A 15804-nucleotide genomic window follows, 5' to 3' on the forward strand; every position below is an offset into this window, starting at 1 on the left:
AATTAAAATGTCACAACAAATATAAAAATATTTGTGTAAACATAGTAATAATAATATTATTATAAATAAAATAGAATTTTAAAGTAAAAAAAAAAAAAAGCATGGATTCTGAACGACCAAGAACAAGTGCAAGACTTGCAATGCAATTACGACGTGATGATGAATATGGTACATCTGATAGTAAAACTGATAGACCATCAACAATGACAGCAAGACCACAAACACGAATTGAACGTCCAGTATCACGACGAGGTACACAAAATGATTTATCACGTGATAGTAATTCATATAGAGCTGGAACACCAATATCAAAAAATCCACAAACAAGACCACCATCTGCATCAGTCAGCTCAAATCGTGGAAGTACAGCAAATTCAAGAATTAATACAATATCATCAGCAATGGGAATTAAAAGAATAGGTACTGGTTTACCATCAACTTCACAAGTTAATTATAATATGATGGATCGACCAATAACTCAACAGGGTCTTGCTGGTATTAGACCTGGAACTACAAGAGGATTACCAATGACAAGGTAAATTAATTTTTTTTAAACAAAAAATTATATAATAATGTTTATTTTATTTTTTTAAATTATCTTTAGACAAATTCAAGACAAAAGATATTACGAAGGCATGATTCAAGTTAAAATTCGTGAATTAACAAATGAAATTGGAATAATAAAACGTGAAATTGATAGTCAAAATAGAGAACGTGCAACATTTATTCATTATGATAATCGTGCTAAAGAATTGGCAGCAGAATTAACTGATCTTCAGGGTAAATTAGCTGATTTAAATATTGTTATTGATAAGGCAACATCAAATATTGATAAAGAAACAATTGAACAAGAAACTAAAGATTTAAGAGAGCTAAATGACAAAGCATCAACAGAAGTTGATAAACTTTATGAACAAAGAATATCAAAAGAACAACATTTACGTGATATGGAAGAACAAATAATATCTGAAAAACAAAAAGAAGAAAGAATTATTGAATCAATGACATCAGATGTAAAATTAAAATATGATAAATTAATAAATCAAAGAAATGAGCTAGAAAATGATATATCAAAATTACAAGAAGACATTGATTTATTATCAAATGAAAAGGTAAATTATGAAGAACAAATTTCATTATCACAAGTTAAACAAGAAGTTGTTAAATTAAAATTAAAAATAAATGAAGTTGAAGATAAACGTAAAAAATTACAAGATGAACTTAAAAATAAATTATCACCTGATGAAGAACGTGAACGTTTATTGGCTAAAGTTAAACAAGATAATATGGATATTGTTGCAGCTGAAAGAAGAATTGAAGATGCAAAAAAACATATTAATGAACTTGAACAAGAATTAGAACAAATTGAAATTGATATGGAAGATAATCATTCGGAAAAACAAGCTAAATATATTGAATTAAAAAAAAGAGAAGAAGCTATTGAACAATTTATGCCATCATTTGATGATAATAAAATTGATGAACTTGAAAAAATTGAAAAATTAGAACAAAATATTATTGATAAATTACAACAACTTTCATTTTCAATTGATCATGATTCTGGACAATTTACTGATGAAATGTCAATATTAAATTTTTCTCCAACAACAAATGAACAATCACAAGATGTTGATCGTAGCTTTGAAGGTCTTACTAAAGAACACATAAGACTACAATATGTTATCATTAAAATGAAAGCACTTGAAAAAAAACTTAAATTAGAAATTACAGAACGTAATGAAATAATAAATAAGCAAAAAAATGAACTTATTGTACTTGAAGATTTAGATGGTTTAAAAACACGTACAGATGAACAACACAAAGAATTATTAAATAGAAAAGATGATTTAAAAAATAAATATCCAAAATATGAAAAAGAATTATTAATTATTAAAAAAGAATATGATACATTAAAAAATGAACTTGATAAAAATGAAACGTATTTACAAATTAATGCATTAGAAGAAAAATATGATAAATTAAAAGATACCAATGAAAATATATCAAAATTAATTAATCAAGAACGTGATAGTGTTAATTATGAGCCACTAAAAGAACAAACATTTTCATTGGTTACAAAATATAATATATTTTTGCAACAAAATACAAAACGTGCTTATTAATTAATTATTAAAAAACATGTTACCATTTATTATTTTTTTTTTGTTTTAAATATTCTATTGAGGTACAGGAACATTGTGTCTTGATAATAAATTTGTAAATTTTGTTTTTAATGTTAATGGAGGAATAACATCTTCTAATTTAATTTTATTCCACAGCTCAATAGCAGCTTGATAATTTTCATTTTTGCCTGAATGTAAAAAATAAAAAATTATTAATAAAATAAAGATAAAAGTTAATAAATTAATTTTTAATATAAAATACTTACAATAAATATCTAAAATTAGTTCATAAATTCCTACTCGATCAATTTTTTCTAATCCTTTGCTTGCTTCTAAAATATTTATTAAAATATTTTCCTTAAAATCATCAGGAATATGTTTTGTTGAATTTTCAATTAAAACATTTAAATGTACAAAGTTCTAAAACAAAAAAAAATAATTAAATTATTAAATTATAATATTAATTTTTAATTTATAAATTATAAAAAAAATTTAATTATACTTTTAATAAATTTTTAAGTTCATCAATCATTCCATGTTTTGCATAAGCAATTGTCAATTCCATATCAAGTGTTGGTTGTCCATGAGTACTTAAAACAATATCACTAACAATTTTTAAAAGTTTTGCTATTTTATCATCACTCTTTGTTTCAACTAGAGCACAAATTAACTCTTGTTTTAGTGGAGTCAATGAATACATTTTTGAAAGAACATCAAATGTATCAACAGCAGATACCAGATCATTTTTAATCAAATGACGTCGAATTAAAGGCCCCAAGATTGTATTATTAATCTCACAATAATTTTTTTTGACTAATGTTATTAAAAAATTATGAGTCATTTCAGCATGTTCACTTCTAGCTATTGTATCTAACAATTTCCAGCATTCAGATGGTGCTTGATGCAAAGCATTTCCATAGCTATTTATAATTTCTAATGTTTTTTGTATTTTATTATGCTTCACCAGCATTGTTGCTGCATTGATAAGCTTGAATGAGTCAATGACAAAACTTGGATGATTTTTTTGTAAATCCATTATAAAAAAACAAACTTCATCGACATTTTCATTTTTAGTATAAATATCTAGAAGATGAGCTTTCATTGCTGGTGACATAATCATATCTGATTTTTTAATTTCATCTCTAAGCTCTTCAACTCTATTTAAATTATTATTTTTACAATGTATTATTAATAATTTTCTTAGCACACCACGTGTATTAAAACCTTTTGATTTTAATTCAACAAGATGACATTCAAGTTCTTCAAGTGTCATATTATGTGGATGTGGAATACCTGATAATCTTTCAGAATTTAATTGTTCAAGATTAACATTTTCAATATTATTTAATCTCATTAAAATATTAAAATGATCTTTGTAATTATTTGATGAAAAATTATCTCTTAATAATTTTAAAGTATCACTAGAAATATATATTTTATGTTGTTCAAATGAATTTATAAATTTATCAAGTACTAATATATCATATTTATTTGTTTTTGTTAAAAAAATTTTATCAAGAAATATACCAGCATAATTTTTATATTTTGTTGAAAATTGTAAAATTCTTGAACAACCATCAACATCATTTGAAAGTTGAAAATATTTAACTAATGAATTATTTATTTTATCAAAATTTAAACTTCCTTTTGTTGTTGTTAAAAAATTAATTGTTTCATTTATTTTTTCATGCTCAAGATAATAACAAACAAGTGAATTTTTAACTTGTGATAGTGTTAATCCAATACTTGTTAATTTTTGTAATGTCATTGAAGGATTTGATGTGTTAATAAATGGTAAAATAAATTCTATCAATGTTGTATGATCAATTTCAACTCCTAAATTTAACATATGTTTAATTGTTGATATAATACTTGTTTCTCCTTCTGTTGATGCTTGAACAAGTAATGGCCAATAATAATGTGTTCTAATTTCAATTTGATTTGTTTTTAATTTTTCTAATATTTCAATTGATGTATCTCGTTGACTGGATTGTAAAGATTCTTCTAATAATTTTAATAACATTGATTTTGAATTATTAGATGTATCAAAGTCCAATTGTTTATTAGTTGTTGTTGAATAAGCATATTTTTGTGAATATGTTGTTGACATTGAGCTAACATAACCACCAAATACATTGTTTACTACTAGTCTTGGTGTAAGTATGTTTTGACAAGATGCAGATAAATTCACAAACACTCGAATCAAATTTCCACATTGCTGTAGAAATGCCATTTAAACGTAATTTAAATTAATTATCAGTAATTTTTATGTAATCTGATGTAATCACTATTCACACGTTGATCATTTTAAAAATAACAACAACAAACGTAACAGGTAAACACACACACTTGTGTGTGTAAAAAAATAATAATAATATAGTTTTGTAAATCGGTATAAACGGAAACCTTTGTGGTAAAAATAAAACTGAATTGAATTAAATTTTTTCAAATATTTATTACAAGGTAAATAGATTTTTACAATTATTTTTAAAACAATAATTAAGATGCATATTTAAAATCTTACTGCTCGATTTTTTTCATCATCAAAAATTTTTAAATCCCTTACTAAATACCAAACTGCCATGTAGAAAAATGTTCCAACTCCAACAAAAGCTTGAAAAATAAAAAAATAAATATATTATTTAAAAATATAAATAGACTATTAAAATAATTAAAATATTTACCAGCTGAAATTAGATTAAATCTGTATCGTAGCTTTCCACTATCGTATAACCAGCAATTTCCTGAGCTGGTATTAGTTTTACCCCAAAAAAGACAAGTGTCATCTGAATTAAGAAATAAAATTTATTAAAATCAATTAAATTTACATGAAAAATATAAAAATAAATTACCAAAAATGCGTGCAAATATAATTGGAGATATCATTAATGCAAAAAGACCAATTATTGCAAGATTAACACCCATTGTTAGAGCTTTGTCTCTTTTATCTACACATCTCAATGAAAGCAAGAAACTTGGCACTGCTCCAGCTGATACAATGAATGTTATAACACTAAAAACAATCATAAACAAATCTTTTTGATCCGTGCAGTCAACTTTACATGCACCAGGTTTTGCTGTACCCAATCTTTCTGTTGGTGATGGTAAATGATTGTCATATATTTCACTTGGTAATCCTTGATCTTTACTATTTACACAGCTACATTTTGTGTAAGTTATTGAACCATCTTCCCCAGTCTAATCAAAAAAAAAAAAAATATATATATATATAAATATTAAAAAATATTAGCTAATCAATTGTTTAATAAAAAAAAGTATCAACTTACAGTAAAATGCTGGCATCCTGCATGACATGGTGACACAAATGTTCTGTTATCTTCAGTACAAATTGGGTTGTATTTAGAAAATTCACATGTACAACTATCAGTACATGTTAACAATCTTCCAGAATTAGAAGTAACAGCTTTCATTTGTATTATTTGATTTTCATTAGCTGCACAATTAATAAAAGTATAAGATAATATTCCCAGACATGCAATACCACATGAGAATGCATTAAATCCTGCTAAATATCTAGCACTTGGTTTAAATGTGGCAACAATTATTCCAGATAATATTATTCCTAATCCACCACACCATAAAGAAACATTACCTGTTTCAGAAGCAGATACTGATGCTGATAGTTGATATACAACTTCAATGTATTTAACAACATGATACCAAAATGGACAATAGCCAAAAACAAAAAGAACAGATGCTATATTGATGCATACCAATGTTTTATTTTTTGCTAAACGTATGAAAGCTTCAATTGTACTCCAAAATGATACAACTTCTTTTACTTCTTTATTTGTATCATTGTTATTATTATTTTTATCATTATTATTATCATTTGATTGATTTATTCTCAATGCAAGAAGACGTCTTGCTTCTGCTCTGGGTAAAGTCTTTGGAAAACACATCATAATACAGGCCATGATAAAAATTATAACTGAAAACACTATCCATCCAAGCCACCAAGCTCCAAGCCATCTTGGATCATTTGGTGTTATAGATGGAGTTGAATTAAGAAGAATAAATTTGCTGAGAGTAATTGCACTGAATTGAAAACCAATTGATGGCCCTGCCATTTTTATGAGATATGAAATTCCAATTAATATTGGTATTTTACTCTTTTTGATGTTGTCATCCATATAAGCCAAGCCCAGACTGAAGAGAACAGCATCACTGATACCATGAAGAAATCTTGCAGTAAATAAAATCATTTGTGCACCAATATTACCGTCTTTTGAATGATCATAGTGCAAGGTACTTGTATTGAATTCTTTATCGTGACAAAGTGATGCTATTCTTTGATGAAGCATTATTGTCTTTATTGATAAATCTGAGTGATCATTATTGGTAAGATGTTTAAGGTCTTGACCTGGACCATAGATTATATGAGTCAAAAAAAATAAACAACAGGATATAGTCATCTGAAAAGAAATATATTTTTTAGATTTTTATTTTTAATAAAGTTTAATTAAAACTTACAATGAAAAGTCCAGCTGCCATCCATCGAGGCTTGTGTCCTTTGTTGGCACAGTATGAGAGTACATTGCATGTTATTAATAATCCAATATTATTACCATTTGAAATTAAAGCTGAAAATATTACATATATTTTTAAAACAATTATTTTTTAATAAATAATTATAATTAATAAAAGTTAAAACTTTTAAAAAAAAAAAAATACGATAAGATAAATGCCAGGTAGTTAACTATTTCTTGGAAAAATTTTTTATTTTTCAAACTGATAAAAGTGAACAAGTCTAGATAAGACTACAATTAAATTTTTTTATTTTTTAAAAAAATACTTTATTGATTCGATAAAAATTTATTTATATATTTATACAAAAAAAAATAATTGATAAATAAAATTTATTTATATAAAAAAAAAAAATACCTCCAATAATTTTACCTTTTATGAATTAAATAAATGATATTAATTTTTTTTAAATAATTTAATAATGAATATCTGAAAAATACTTTAATGATTCGATAAAAATTTATTTATTTATTTATATAAATTTGATTAATTTAATTTCTTTATATAAAAAAAAAAACAGCTCTAATAATTTTAGCTTTTATAGATTAAATAAATAACATTAAAAAGTATTAACTCAAAGTACTTTCGTCATCATCAATTAAATATTTTTAAATGTTAAAGTATTCATAATAAAACAAAAAAAAAATGGATATCAAATAAATATATATTTAAAGAGAATATTATTTTTTAATTTACTTTACTTACCAGCTGTTACTGATGATATTTTAAATATTTTTTCCAGTGTCGATCCAATTGCAATGTAATATCCCGCCGAAGCAGTCAGCATAAGTGAACAAATTCCATAAGCAATGACAAATGCTTTTTTATTTGCAAATTTTTGAAGTAATGATCCTCGAAAACAGCTGATACCACATTCAATGTCACGATTCTCAACCATTGTCTCAATCATTTTATTAACTGCATCGTTTGATCCATCAACTGCATCATGTGATTCATCAACTGGTGATCCATATGGTTGATCTCTTATAATTTTATATGTTCCATTCCAAAGAAGTTTGTCATCAGCATCATGGTTTTTTTCTTTTGGCAAATTAATCTCCACCATTTTTATTTTATTTTTTTTTTTTTTTAACCTGTATTTTTGAATAATTTAATGAAAAATAAATTCAGAAACCATTCAAACAACTTATTGATATCTTATTTTATATTTTATTTTTTCTATCGCCTGGATAAATAAAGTCTACGAACTTAAGTCTTAACACTTCTATGATCAATCACCTTATGAAGAAAATAAAAAATCATCCAACCAATATATTGTGATAAAAAATAAAATTATTAAAAAAATCCACGTCGTTAATACTACTCAGATTACTTATAAAAAAATAAAAAATAATAATCATCTATTATTAATCATCATAATTTTTTTTATTTTAAATATTTTTTAGTTTTATATATTTATTTTAAATATTTAAAGAAATGATTTTCAACTCTGATAATAAATTGATGACAAAGAAATCTTAATTATTATTTTTTTTATTTTAAAAAATTGATATTTTTTAAAATATTAATTTTTTATTTAACACGTATATTATATTTGTTTTTTATCAATAAAAAAAAGAAGAAAAAATTATTTAATAATTTAATAATTCTAATGTTTTACTTTCTTCTTTATTTAAAAATTTTATTCGAAATAAAAATGATTATTTTATTTGAAAATCGAAATAAATGCTATTGTTACTATTGCATAGTTAAAAAGTATTTAAATTTATTTATGATAATTTTTTATGTCAATTGTTTATCATAGAAGTATAAAATATATTTAGGAAAAATTTCTAATAAATTTAATAACGCGTTTACTTACTCGAAAATCGAGATTGAGATTTTCCAGTTAAATCTCGATTATACTCTTATGACTACGTAAGAAATCAAAGTAAGAATATTTTCGTTTCGTTTTCTTATTTTTATATAATGTAACAATGAATTTTTGAGTCAATCCGGTTTTAGGTAACAACCGGTCCTAGGTCAACTATTTATCTATCGAACTGGAATCCCTTGGGGATTTAAAGAAAGATTTATTGTCACCACAATAGAACTTTAGGGTCCAAATTTAATCATCATTGAAAATTATATAATACACTACAACCTGTAAAAAAAAACCATTATATTATTATTATAATTTTTTTTTCTATTTTTAACTTATATATACAAACCTATGATTTTGTTGTCATATCATCAAATTCACTCTTATTTTTTCCATTTCCTAAATAATTAATAATAGTATTTTTATTTTTACTTTTCATATGGTAATAATAATTTTTAAAAATGCAAGAACAATATTAATAATAATATTAATAATAGCTGAATAACAAATATCATTAATTTAACATTTTTCGATTTGGTTTTTTGTTATTCCTCAGCTACATTAATTTATAATTTACAAGTAGGAAGAAAAGAAGCTAACAGTGATAGCGTGCTTAAAAAATTATTTGTATCTAATGTAATAACATTTTTGTTTTTTTGTAATTATAATATTGATTGTACTGTTTAATAATACATGAGCTTCATGATGTAGATTCATAAAGTCAAAAAATATATTTAGTCTAACAACTTGTTTAGGCTCGATTAGTCAAATTCAAAAGCCAGTATTTACAATGAATGAGTTTAATAAAAATAAACAACAACATGTTATTTGTGAGCAATTAAAACATAGTAAGCTTTTTTTAAAAATCATTGGCTATTGGCCGGAAAATAAATCAAATAAATTTATATTTAATATTGTAGCTGGTATGTATTTATTGATGTTAATATTCAACTGTATCGTTATATTTTCAAATGTCAATGACATGAATGTTCCATCACTTATTGTGTAAGTTATCATTATAATATTAAACTAATTAATTTGATATTAAAACTTGATCATTATTTTTTTTTTTTTTAATTTTAGAAATATTTTTGATGTCACACAAATGATTATTATATCATCTAGATTATTTTGGACAATTTCACAAAGGTATAAAAATTAATACTACTAATTAATTAATAATTACCAAGAAAAATTATGTTAAAAAAAAAGAACCAACATTATTTAATTAAAATAAGTAATTAATTATTTTTAGAAATTATATTTTTCTATTGATAATAGAAACTGAAAAAATATCAGTTGAAAAAAATCAAGAGACATTAGCTATTAGAAAAAAATGGCAATTACATAATTGTAAAATTATTAAATATTTATCAAAAATGTATGCAACTGGAGCAGTACTATATATTATTGGACCAATTTTATCGTATGAAAAAATTTTACCTATTGGTGTTGCTCTTCCATTCTACATGTACACTGGAACATGGTAAATTTTTCGATAAATATAACTCAATATTTTTTAAATTAATTAATACAATAAATTATTATTTATATTTAGGTATTATGTATTTTATATTATTGAAGGACTCGTGGTATTACTAGCTGCAGTTGGATTACTGGTAGAAGATGTATTGTCAATTTATTTAATTTGTCATCTTTGTGGTGAGCTTGAAATTGTTGCAGCAAAAATTAGAAAATTTGGTACTGAAGATGTTATTGAAACAACAATTAATTTTCATAGTATTGTCATTGCTCATGGAAAAAAAATTTGTCGATTATTATCAAGTATGCTTTCTATAAAATTTCTTGGGTGTATGTTTGGTGGCTGTGGATCTGGTTGGGTAATTCTTTCGGTAAATAAATTATTTAAAAATGTTTATTCAATACGTTTAGCAAGTTTTTAAAATTAATTATTATTATTTTTTATTTAGTCGACAAATGAAGTTGTAATTTCTAAGACTACAGGAATGTTTGTTGCAAATATTTTAACTGCTTTTTTGGTTTGTTATGTTGGAGAGACATTGTTACAAACAGAATGTAAAATACAACATGCATTAATTCATTGTGACTGGTACAAGTGTAATTCGAAAAATCAAAATGCCATTAAATTAATGTTAATGAAAACTCAAAAATTATTTAAACTTGGTATACTTGAGGGTGTAAATATGCAAGGTTTTCGTTTTTTTATATTTAATTTATACTCATATTTGAGTATTTTAAAATCTGTTATTCAACGATAATTAAAAAATAATTATTTTCAAAATTTATATCTTTTTATTTTACATATTACATTTTAATATTTAATTTTTAAAACATAAATAAATATATGTTTATTCGTATTTCCATGAAAAATATTAATACAAATTTTTAAATCAATTTTTTTTAGGTGCAATTTAATCAACCATATTGTAAAAAAAAAAAAAAAAGTCAATTAATCTATAATGACAATGTAGAATTTTTAAAATTAATTTATGTATTGTCAGTGTTTCAATAATATATAAATATTGACATATTATTTAAATCAAAATATTAAATTTATAAAATATTTAAATTAATTTACTGAGTTATATGAAAGTATGTATAATATTAAAAAGAAAATAAATATTCAAATGGTATTATATCAATCAAATCAGTCCTAATATATTTGACCTTAATATCATATATTTTTTTTTTTTTTTTGATTCGTTAATGAATTTAATTGATAATAATATAATATTTTTAAAGCAAATAAAAAGAACAAAAATATATTCTAACGTTTATGAATTTTTAAATGATATAATATAAACTATTGATTTTATCAAATATATAATTACTATCAAGTCATTTTGATATTGACTAATTAAAACTGATCAAGTCTATAAATATATCAAATATTTAATTACCAACAGTCTTGGTCTAATAGTCAAATAATTGGCTTGTTGTTTTTGATATTTTTTATTCATTTTCTGGTGGAAAACGTCGAGCAAAGTGTGCAGCTATGAATTGATAAATAAAAAAACAATAATGAGAATAGTTATTGATTTGTAATTAAATAAATATATATGTGTATTGTTTAAAAACTCACCAGTATGAGATCTCATGTGTTTAGCAAATTCCATTTCATTTTCTAATTCTTTTTGACAATAAGGACAAACATAAGATCTTGATGAACGTTCTTGTATAATAAGTTGATAACTGTGTGCATTTTCACGATGTGCACAAACTTCATCATAATTTGTAAATGTACGATTACAAATTCTACATGAATAAGGCTCATCATCTTGATGTTGTATAACATGTGATAAAAATGATGAATAATGTAAAAATGTTTTATTACAATATTTACAAACAAAATAACGATTTATCCATAATATACGAAAATCTTCTAAATGTTCATTATTTTGTATATGTAAAACAAGTTGTTTACGTGATGTAAAACTTTTATCACATGTTGAACAATGATAATCTTCAGTAACATGTTTTCTACTTCTGTGATCATGAAGTGTTGTTGGAAGACTGTAACATTCATTACAAAATTCACATATATATACATTTTCAATGTAAACTTCATGAATTAATTGATCCTTGTTTGAATATTTATTTTGAATAATAAAACTACAATGACGTGATGCATGAGTAAATGCATCATCTTCTTTTGTGAATACACGACAACAACCAGTGCATTTAAAACATTTATTTTGTACTAAATATTCTGCTTCATGTACACTTGCAATGTGTTTTTGTAAAATAGCATTACGAGGAAATTCAGTTTGACAAAAATCACACCAATGATTTATTGGTCTTTTTAAACGATGGCTATTCAAATGTTCAGTCAAACGATCACGATGGCTAAATGTCGTAAAACACATGTTACACTCGAACCTTAAACAAAAAAACAAACAAAAATTATTAATTATTTTATTAAACAACAACAGGATATAATAAATAATGTAAAATATAATTTTAATATTACCAATTTTCATAGTGTGTATCATATTTCATTTGCTTTGCTGGACGACCATCATCACTACGATCTTCAGAAATATTATCAGCTAATTCAGGATTAATTTCTTGAATACAAGCATATGATCTTTTTGATATGTAATATCCTTTTCCTCCTCTTCTACCTTTTGACTGACATTCATGTGATTCTTCATCACATATTGTTCGTGAACAATATGAACAAGCAAATTCATCATCAGTAATTGTTTTTGTATCATCCATTATTGATTCAGCATCTTCATATTCATTTTTACTTGGTTTTTCATCATTAAATGTTAATACAGTAGCTACTCTTGATATTGGACAAACAGTATTATATTTTTTAGTGTCATCATCTTCATCATCTTTATCATCTTTATCATCTTTATCATCTTTGTCATTTTTATCATCCTTATTATCAATCAATGATTTTGCATTATTAAGTTTTTCTTTTAATTCATATGTATTTAAAGTTTTTTTTGGTGTACTTGTTTTAATTATTTTACCATCATTACATAATGGACACTTTAAACTTATGTTATTTATATTGTCATTATTTTTTTGTCCTGATGATGATTTAAATAATTGAGCTGTCTCTATACTCATGATACTCAAGTTGAATGATATATTAACTTTTCTTTCACATTCAGAGCAAATGTACTTTGATGATTTATCAAGTAATGATATTGTTATTGGTAAACAAAAATTTATTTTCTCAGCTAAATTATAACCATCTTGTTGATCTTTTACAGAATAAATTGATTTTAAAGTTGTTGTACATCTACCACAAAGTCTGCACAATAATTCTGGACAACTTGATGCACCATATGATCGATTAATTATACTGGGTGGTTTGTTAATCTTTTCAACTGGACTTTTTCTAAAATTTGGCTCTGAAAATAATTAAAAAAAACATCATGTTAAATAAAATAACAGTAATAAAAACAATTGTAGATATTATATAATTACCATTAATTGTTTTTAAATCATTTTCATCAACTTCTGAGACAGTTAAACTACTTAAACCAGTTGCAAGTGGACAAAGTTGATTATTTTTTGATGAAATTGATGTTTCAGGAGTGGCAATATGATCACCACATATGTAATATGAATTATTAGAATTATTTTCATTTGGTAAATGTAAACCAAGTTCTGTTAGCCAAGAATTCAATTCATTTTTTTCAGCTGGTAATGCATAAAAAAATTTATCTGGTACTGTTAATTGATTATTAAAACAAGTTGGAAAACAACACTCTTTTGTTATACTATTATTTATTTCTATTGGTATTGTTTCATTGCTCAATACTACTTCAACATAATCAGTTGTTAACCAGTCGAAATTTTCATTATCTTGTTTAAATATTTCCAATGTTTCTGATGCATCTGTTACTGTTGAATTTTTATGTATCAAACTTTTCATTGACTTTGAAAAAGTAAATTCTTCTTGTCCTAAATTTACTCCATTTAAATCAATAAAATCATTTTTATCATTTGATAAATTTACTTTTTCTGGAGACTTTAATACTTCTTCAGTTTGTTCCGACATTATCAATTTATTTATAATGTTTTTTGGCTTTTTTTTAATAATATAATTTACGTAATTGACCGTTGCAAACAGTTGCAAAATTATTATTATTATCAGGGTAGGTTATGTGAAATAAGTTTTCCTAAAATTGCTCACAAATCACAATAATAAGACGCCATACTGTAAAAAATAGAATACCTGGAATTCGGTGGATTGGAAACAGCTGATTGGTCTAGATTGGGCATCAAGAAGAAGCGTTATTTTTATTTGTGTATATTCTCCCATAGGTCCCCCAAGTACTTGAGAGTGCTTGAGAGTTGAGAATCGCTTTGAAGTCATTTGGAGTTATCTAACAAAAACCACCGAATCATCAGCTTAGCAACAACAAAGTGATACATTACAAAAGACAGCCAACAAGATATTATCTTTTTTAAAAAAATCTCAAGTAAGTTAATTCATTAAATAATTATATTATAATTAGTTTATTAATTTTCATAATGTTTATTCTTTTTTTTTATTTGTGTATCTTCAAGGCTACGAGATAAAAAATGCCAGTTGAAAGTGCATATGTGGTTTGTCCACTTGATGTCCACCATGTTATATTAAAAAAAAGGATTCAAACACATTTAACAAAATGTGAAAGACAACATGATATGACTAAAAAATCAAAATGTCCATATAATTTAACACACATTGTTGACACTATTGTCTTTCCAGTAAGTTTAATTTATTTTTCAACCCTACAATTTGTTAATTAATATTTAAATAATTAATTAATATTTATTTTGCTTTTAGCATCATCTTGAAACATGTCCAGATGCAATAAGTGTTCATCAGTACACTTACAACACTGATCAAAAACCATTGGCTGGAGTATTAACACTTGAAGAAGTTATAAAACACCAGGAAGGTCTAGACTTTGGTGAAGAAAATTGGGACAGTGTGAGTATTATCTTTATCATTACAACAATTGACGATATTTAAATTGTAATTGATAATTATTTTTAATTAATGTGGATTTATAATTATTTATAGGCAAAAACTGGACCAGGATATGATCCAAATAAAACCATTGGTGAAAAAATGATTATCAGACAATTGTCTGTAGCAAGTAAAAAAGAAAGAAAAGATTTTCGTTTGGCAGAACGTAAACGACATCAACTTGGTAGTGATACATCAAGTTATGATGGTAGATTATCATCAATTTATGCTGGATCAGAATTACAATTGCCTAATAAAATGAGACTCCCAAGAAGTCAATCAAAAACCATGTCATTGGAAAGTATATCGATGGGAAAACTTAAAAGAGAATTGCTTAGTGCTTCACAACAAAATCTTCAAGACACATCAACTGTTGTTGAAGAAGCTGATGTTCCTGCTACTAAAAAATTAGAAAACAAAGATTCTAATGAAAAACTGGTTGATAATATTACTGATGATTTGGATAAAATAAAATTAAATGATCAGGTAAATAATGTTGATGATGATAAAGAAAAAAGCAAGAAGAAACTTGTTGAAAAACTTTCACGTCTTAGACGTCTTGCTCCAAAATTTCCAAGTGTTGTTGATGTTGATGAAAAAAATTTAACTAAAATACCTGGTGAGTCATATGCTGTTCTTGCACCTTGGTCATCATCCAAATCTATCAACAATAATTAAATTCAAAGTAAATTACTGTTTTCTTTTTTATTTTATCAATTTAGAATTAATTTTTTCTTATGGATTAACTCATCAACTTGTCGTTATATTATTATAATTTTTTTATAACATGTTAACAAACATTTATCTATGTAATTAATACTTTCAGTTATTAATTTTTCATTAAT

The 15804-nt window shown here is 24.3% G+C and overlaps 5 protein-coding genes across 5 annotated transcripts; 2 read left to right on the forward strand and 3 right to left on the reverse strand.

Annotated features, from left to right (window-relative positions):
- Nucleotides 1–12: 12 nt before the first annotated feature.
- On the forward strand, nucleotides 13–2364 carry LOC122854465 (intraflagellar transport protein 74 homolog). The gene is made up of 2 exons (XM_044155126.1): nucleotides 13–535; nucleotides 605–2364. The coding sequence occupies exons 1-2, from the start codon at nucleotides 102–104 to the stop codon at nucleotides 2121–2123; spliced, it is 1953 nt and encodes a 650-aa protein (XP_044011061.1). The 5' UTR covers nucleotides 13–101; the 3' UTR covers nucleotides 2124–2364.
- Nucleotides 2149–4459, reverse strand: LOC122854464 (leucine-rich PPR motif-containing protein, mitochondrial). Its single transcript, XM_044155125.1, has 3 exons — nucleotides 2626–4459; nucleotides 2390–2543; nucleotides 2149–2311 (listed from the first exon to the last, which is right to left on the reverse strand). The coding sequence occupies exons 1-3, from the start codon at nucleotides 4354–4356 to the stop codon at nucleotides 2178–2180; spliced, it is 2019 nt and encodes a 672-aa protein (XP_044011060.1). The 5' UTR covers nucleotides 4357–4459; the 3' UTR covers nucleotides 2149–2177.
- A 94-nt stretch (nucleotides 4460–4553) lies between these two features.
- Nucleotides 4554–6214, reverse strand: LOC122853708 (solute carrier organic anion transporter family member 2B1-like). Its single transcript, XM_044154125.1, has 6 exons — nucleotides 6055–6214; nucleotides 5626–5925; nucleotides 5411–5547; nucleotides 4976–5321; nucleotides 4808–4909; nucleotides 4554–4736 (listed from the first exon to the last, which is right to left on the reverse strand). Exons 1-6 carry the CDS (start codon nucleotides 6212–6214, stop codon nucleotides 4636–4638), a joined length of 1146 nt encoding a protein of 381 aa, XP_044010060.1. The 3' UTR covers nucleotides 4554–4635.
- A 5167-nt stretch (nucleotides 6215–11381) lies between these two features.
- LOC122854466 (zinc finger protein OZF-like) lies at nucleotides 11382–12834 on the reverse strand. The gene is made up of 3 exons (XM_044155127.1): nucleotides 12446–12834; nucleotides 11558–12354; nucleotides 11382–11468 (listed from the first exon to the last, which is right to left on the reverse strand). Exons 1-3 carry the CDS (start codon nucleotides 12694–12696, stop codon nucleotides 11428–11430), a joined length of 1089 nt encoding a protein of 362 aa, XP_044011062.1. The 5' UTR covers nucleotides 12697–12834; the 3' UTR covers nucleotides 11382–11427.
- Nucleotides 12835–14258: 1424 nt separating this feature from the next.
- Nucleotides 14259–15767, forward strand: LOC122854467. Its single transcript, XM_044155128.1, has 4 exons — nucleotides 14259–14423; nucleotides 14512–14694; nucleotides 14774–14920; nucleotides 15014–15767. The coding sequence occupies exons 2-4, from the start codon at nucleotides 14527–14529 to the stop codon at nucleotides 15635–15637; spliced, it is 939 nt and encodes a 312-aa protein (XP_044011063.1). The 5' UTR covers nucleotides 14259–14423; nucleotides 14512–14526; the 3' UTR covers nucleotides 15638–15767.
- The last annotated feature ends 37 nt before the right edge of the window (nucleotides 15768–15804 follow it).

The sequence above is a fragment of the Aphidius gifuensis genome, linkage group LG4 (assembly GCF_014905175.1).
Source record: "Aphidius gifuensis isolate YNYX2018 linkage group LG4, ASM1490517v1, whole genome shotgun sequence".
NCBI classification, from domain to species: domain Eukaryota; kingdom Metazoa; phylum Arthropoda; class Insecta; order Hymenoptera; family Braconidae; genus Aphidius; species Aphidius gifuensis.

Bases quoted from the DNA above. Each gene is read 5' to 3' on its own strand.
- LOC122853708 (XM_044154125.1), bottom strand. From the start codon at position 6,214: ATGGCAGGGCCATCAATTGGTTTTCAATTCAGTGCAATTACTCTCAGC. The intron at 4,910-4,975 runs GTAATTTATTTT...TTCTTAATTCAG, and splicing joins TATATTTGCACGCATTTTTG to ATGACACTTGTCTTTTTTGG. The intron at 4,737-4,807 runs GTAAATATTTTA...TTATTTTTCAAG, and splicing joins ATTTAATCTAATTTCAGCTG to CTTTTGTTGGAGTTGGAACA.
- LOC122854464 (XM_044155125.1), bottom strand. From the start codon at position 4,356: ATGGCATTTCTACAGCAATGTGGAAATTTGATTCGAGTGTTTGTGAAT. The intron at 2,544-2,625 runs GTATAATTAAAT...TTTTTGTTTTAG, and splicing joins AACTTAAAAATTTATTAAAA to AACTTTGTACATTTAAATGT. The intron at 2,312-2,389 runs GTAAGTATTTTA...TTTTACATTCAG, and splicing joins ACTAATTTTAGATATTTATT to GCAAAAATGAAAATTATCAA.
- LOC122854465 (XM_044155126.1), top strand. From the start codon at position 102: ATGGATTCTGAACGACCAAGAACAAGTGCAAGACTTGCAATGCAATTA. The intron at 536-604 runs GTAAATTAATTT...AATTATCTTTAG, and splicing joins AGAGGATTACCAATGACAAG to ACAAATTCAAGACAAAAGAT.
- LOC122854467 (XM_044155128.1), top strand. From the start codon at position 14,527: ATGCCAGTTGAAAGTGCATATGTGGTTTGTCCACTTGATGTCCACCAT. The intron at 14,695-14,773 runs GTAAGTTTAATT...TTTTGCTTTTAG, and splicing joins TTGACACTATTGTCTTTCCA to CATCATCTTGAAACATGTCC. The intron at 14,921-15,013 runs GTGAGTATTATC...AATTATTTATAG, and splicing joins GTGAAGAAAATTGGGACAGT to GCAAAAACTGGACCAGGATA.
- LOC122854466 (XM_044155127.1), bottom strand. From the start codon at position 12,696: ATGGATGATACAAAAACAATTACTGATGATGAATTTGCTTGTTCATAT. The intron at 12,355-12,445 runs GTAATATTAAAA...TTTTTGTTTAAG, and splicing joins GATACACACTATGAAAATTG to GTTCGAGTGTAACATGTGTT. The intron at 11,469-11,557 runs GTGAGTTTTTAA...ATCAATTCATAG, and splicing joins ACACATGAGATCTCATACTG to CTGCACACTTTGCTCGACGT.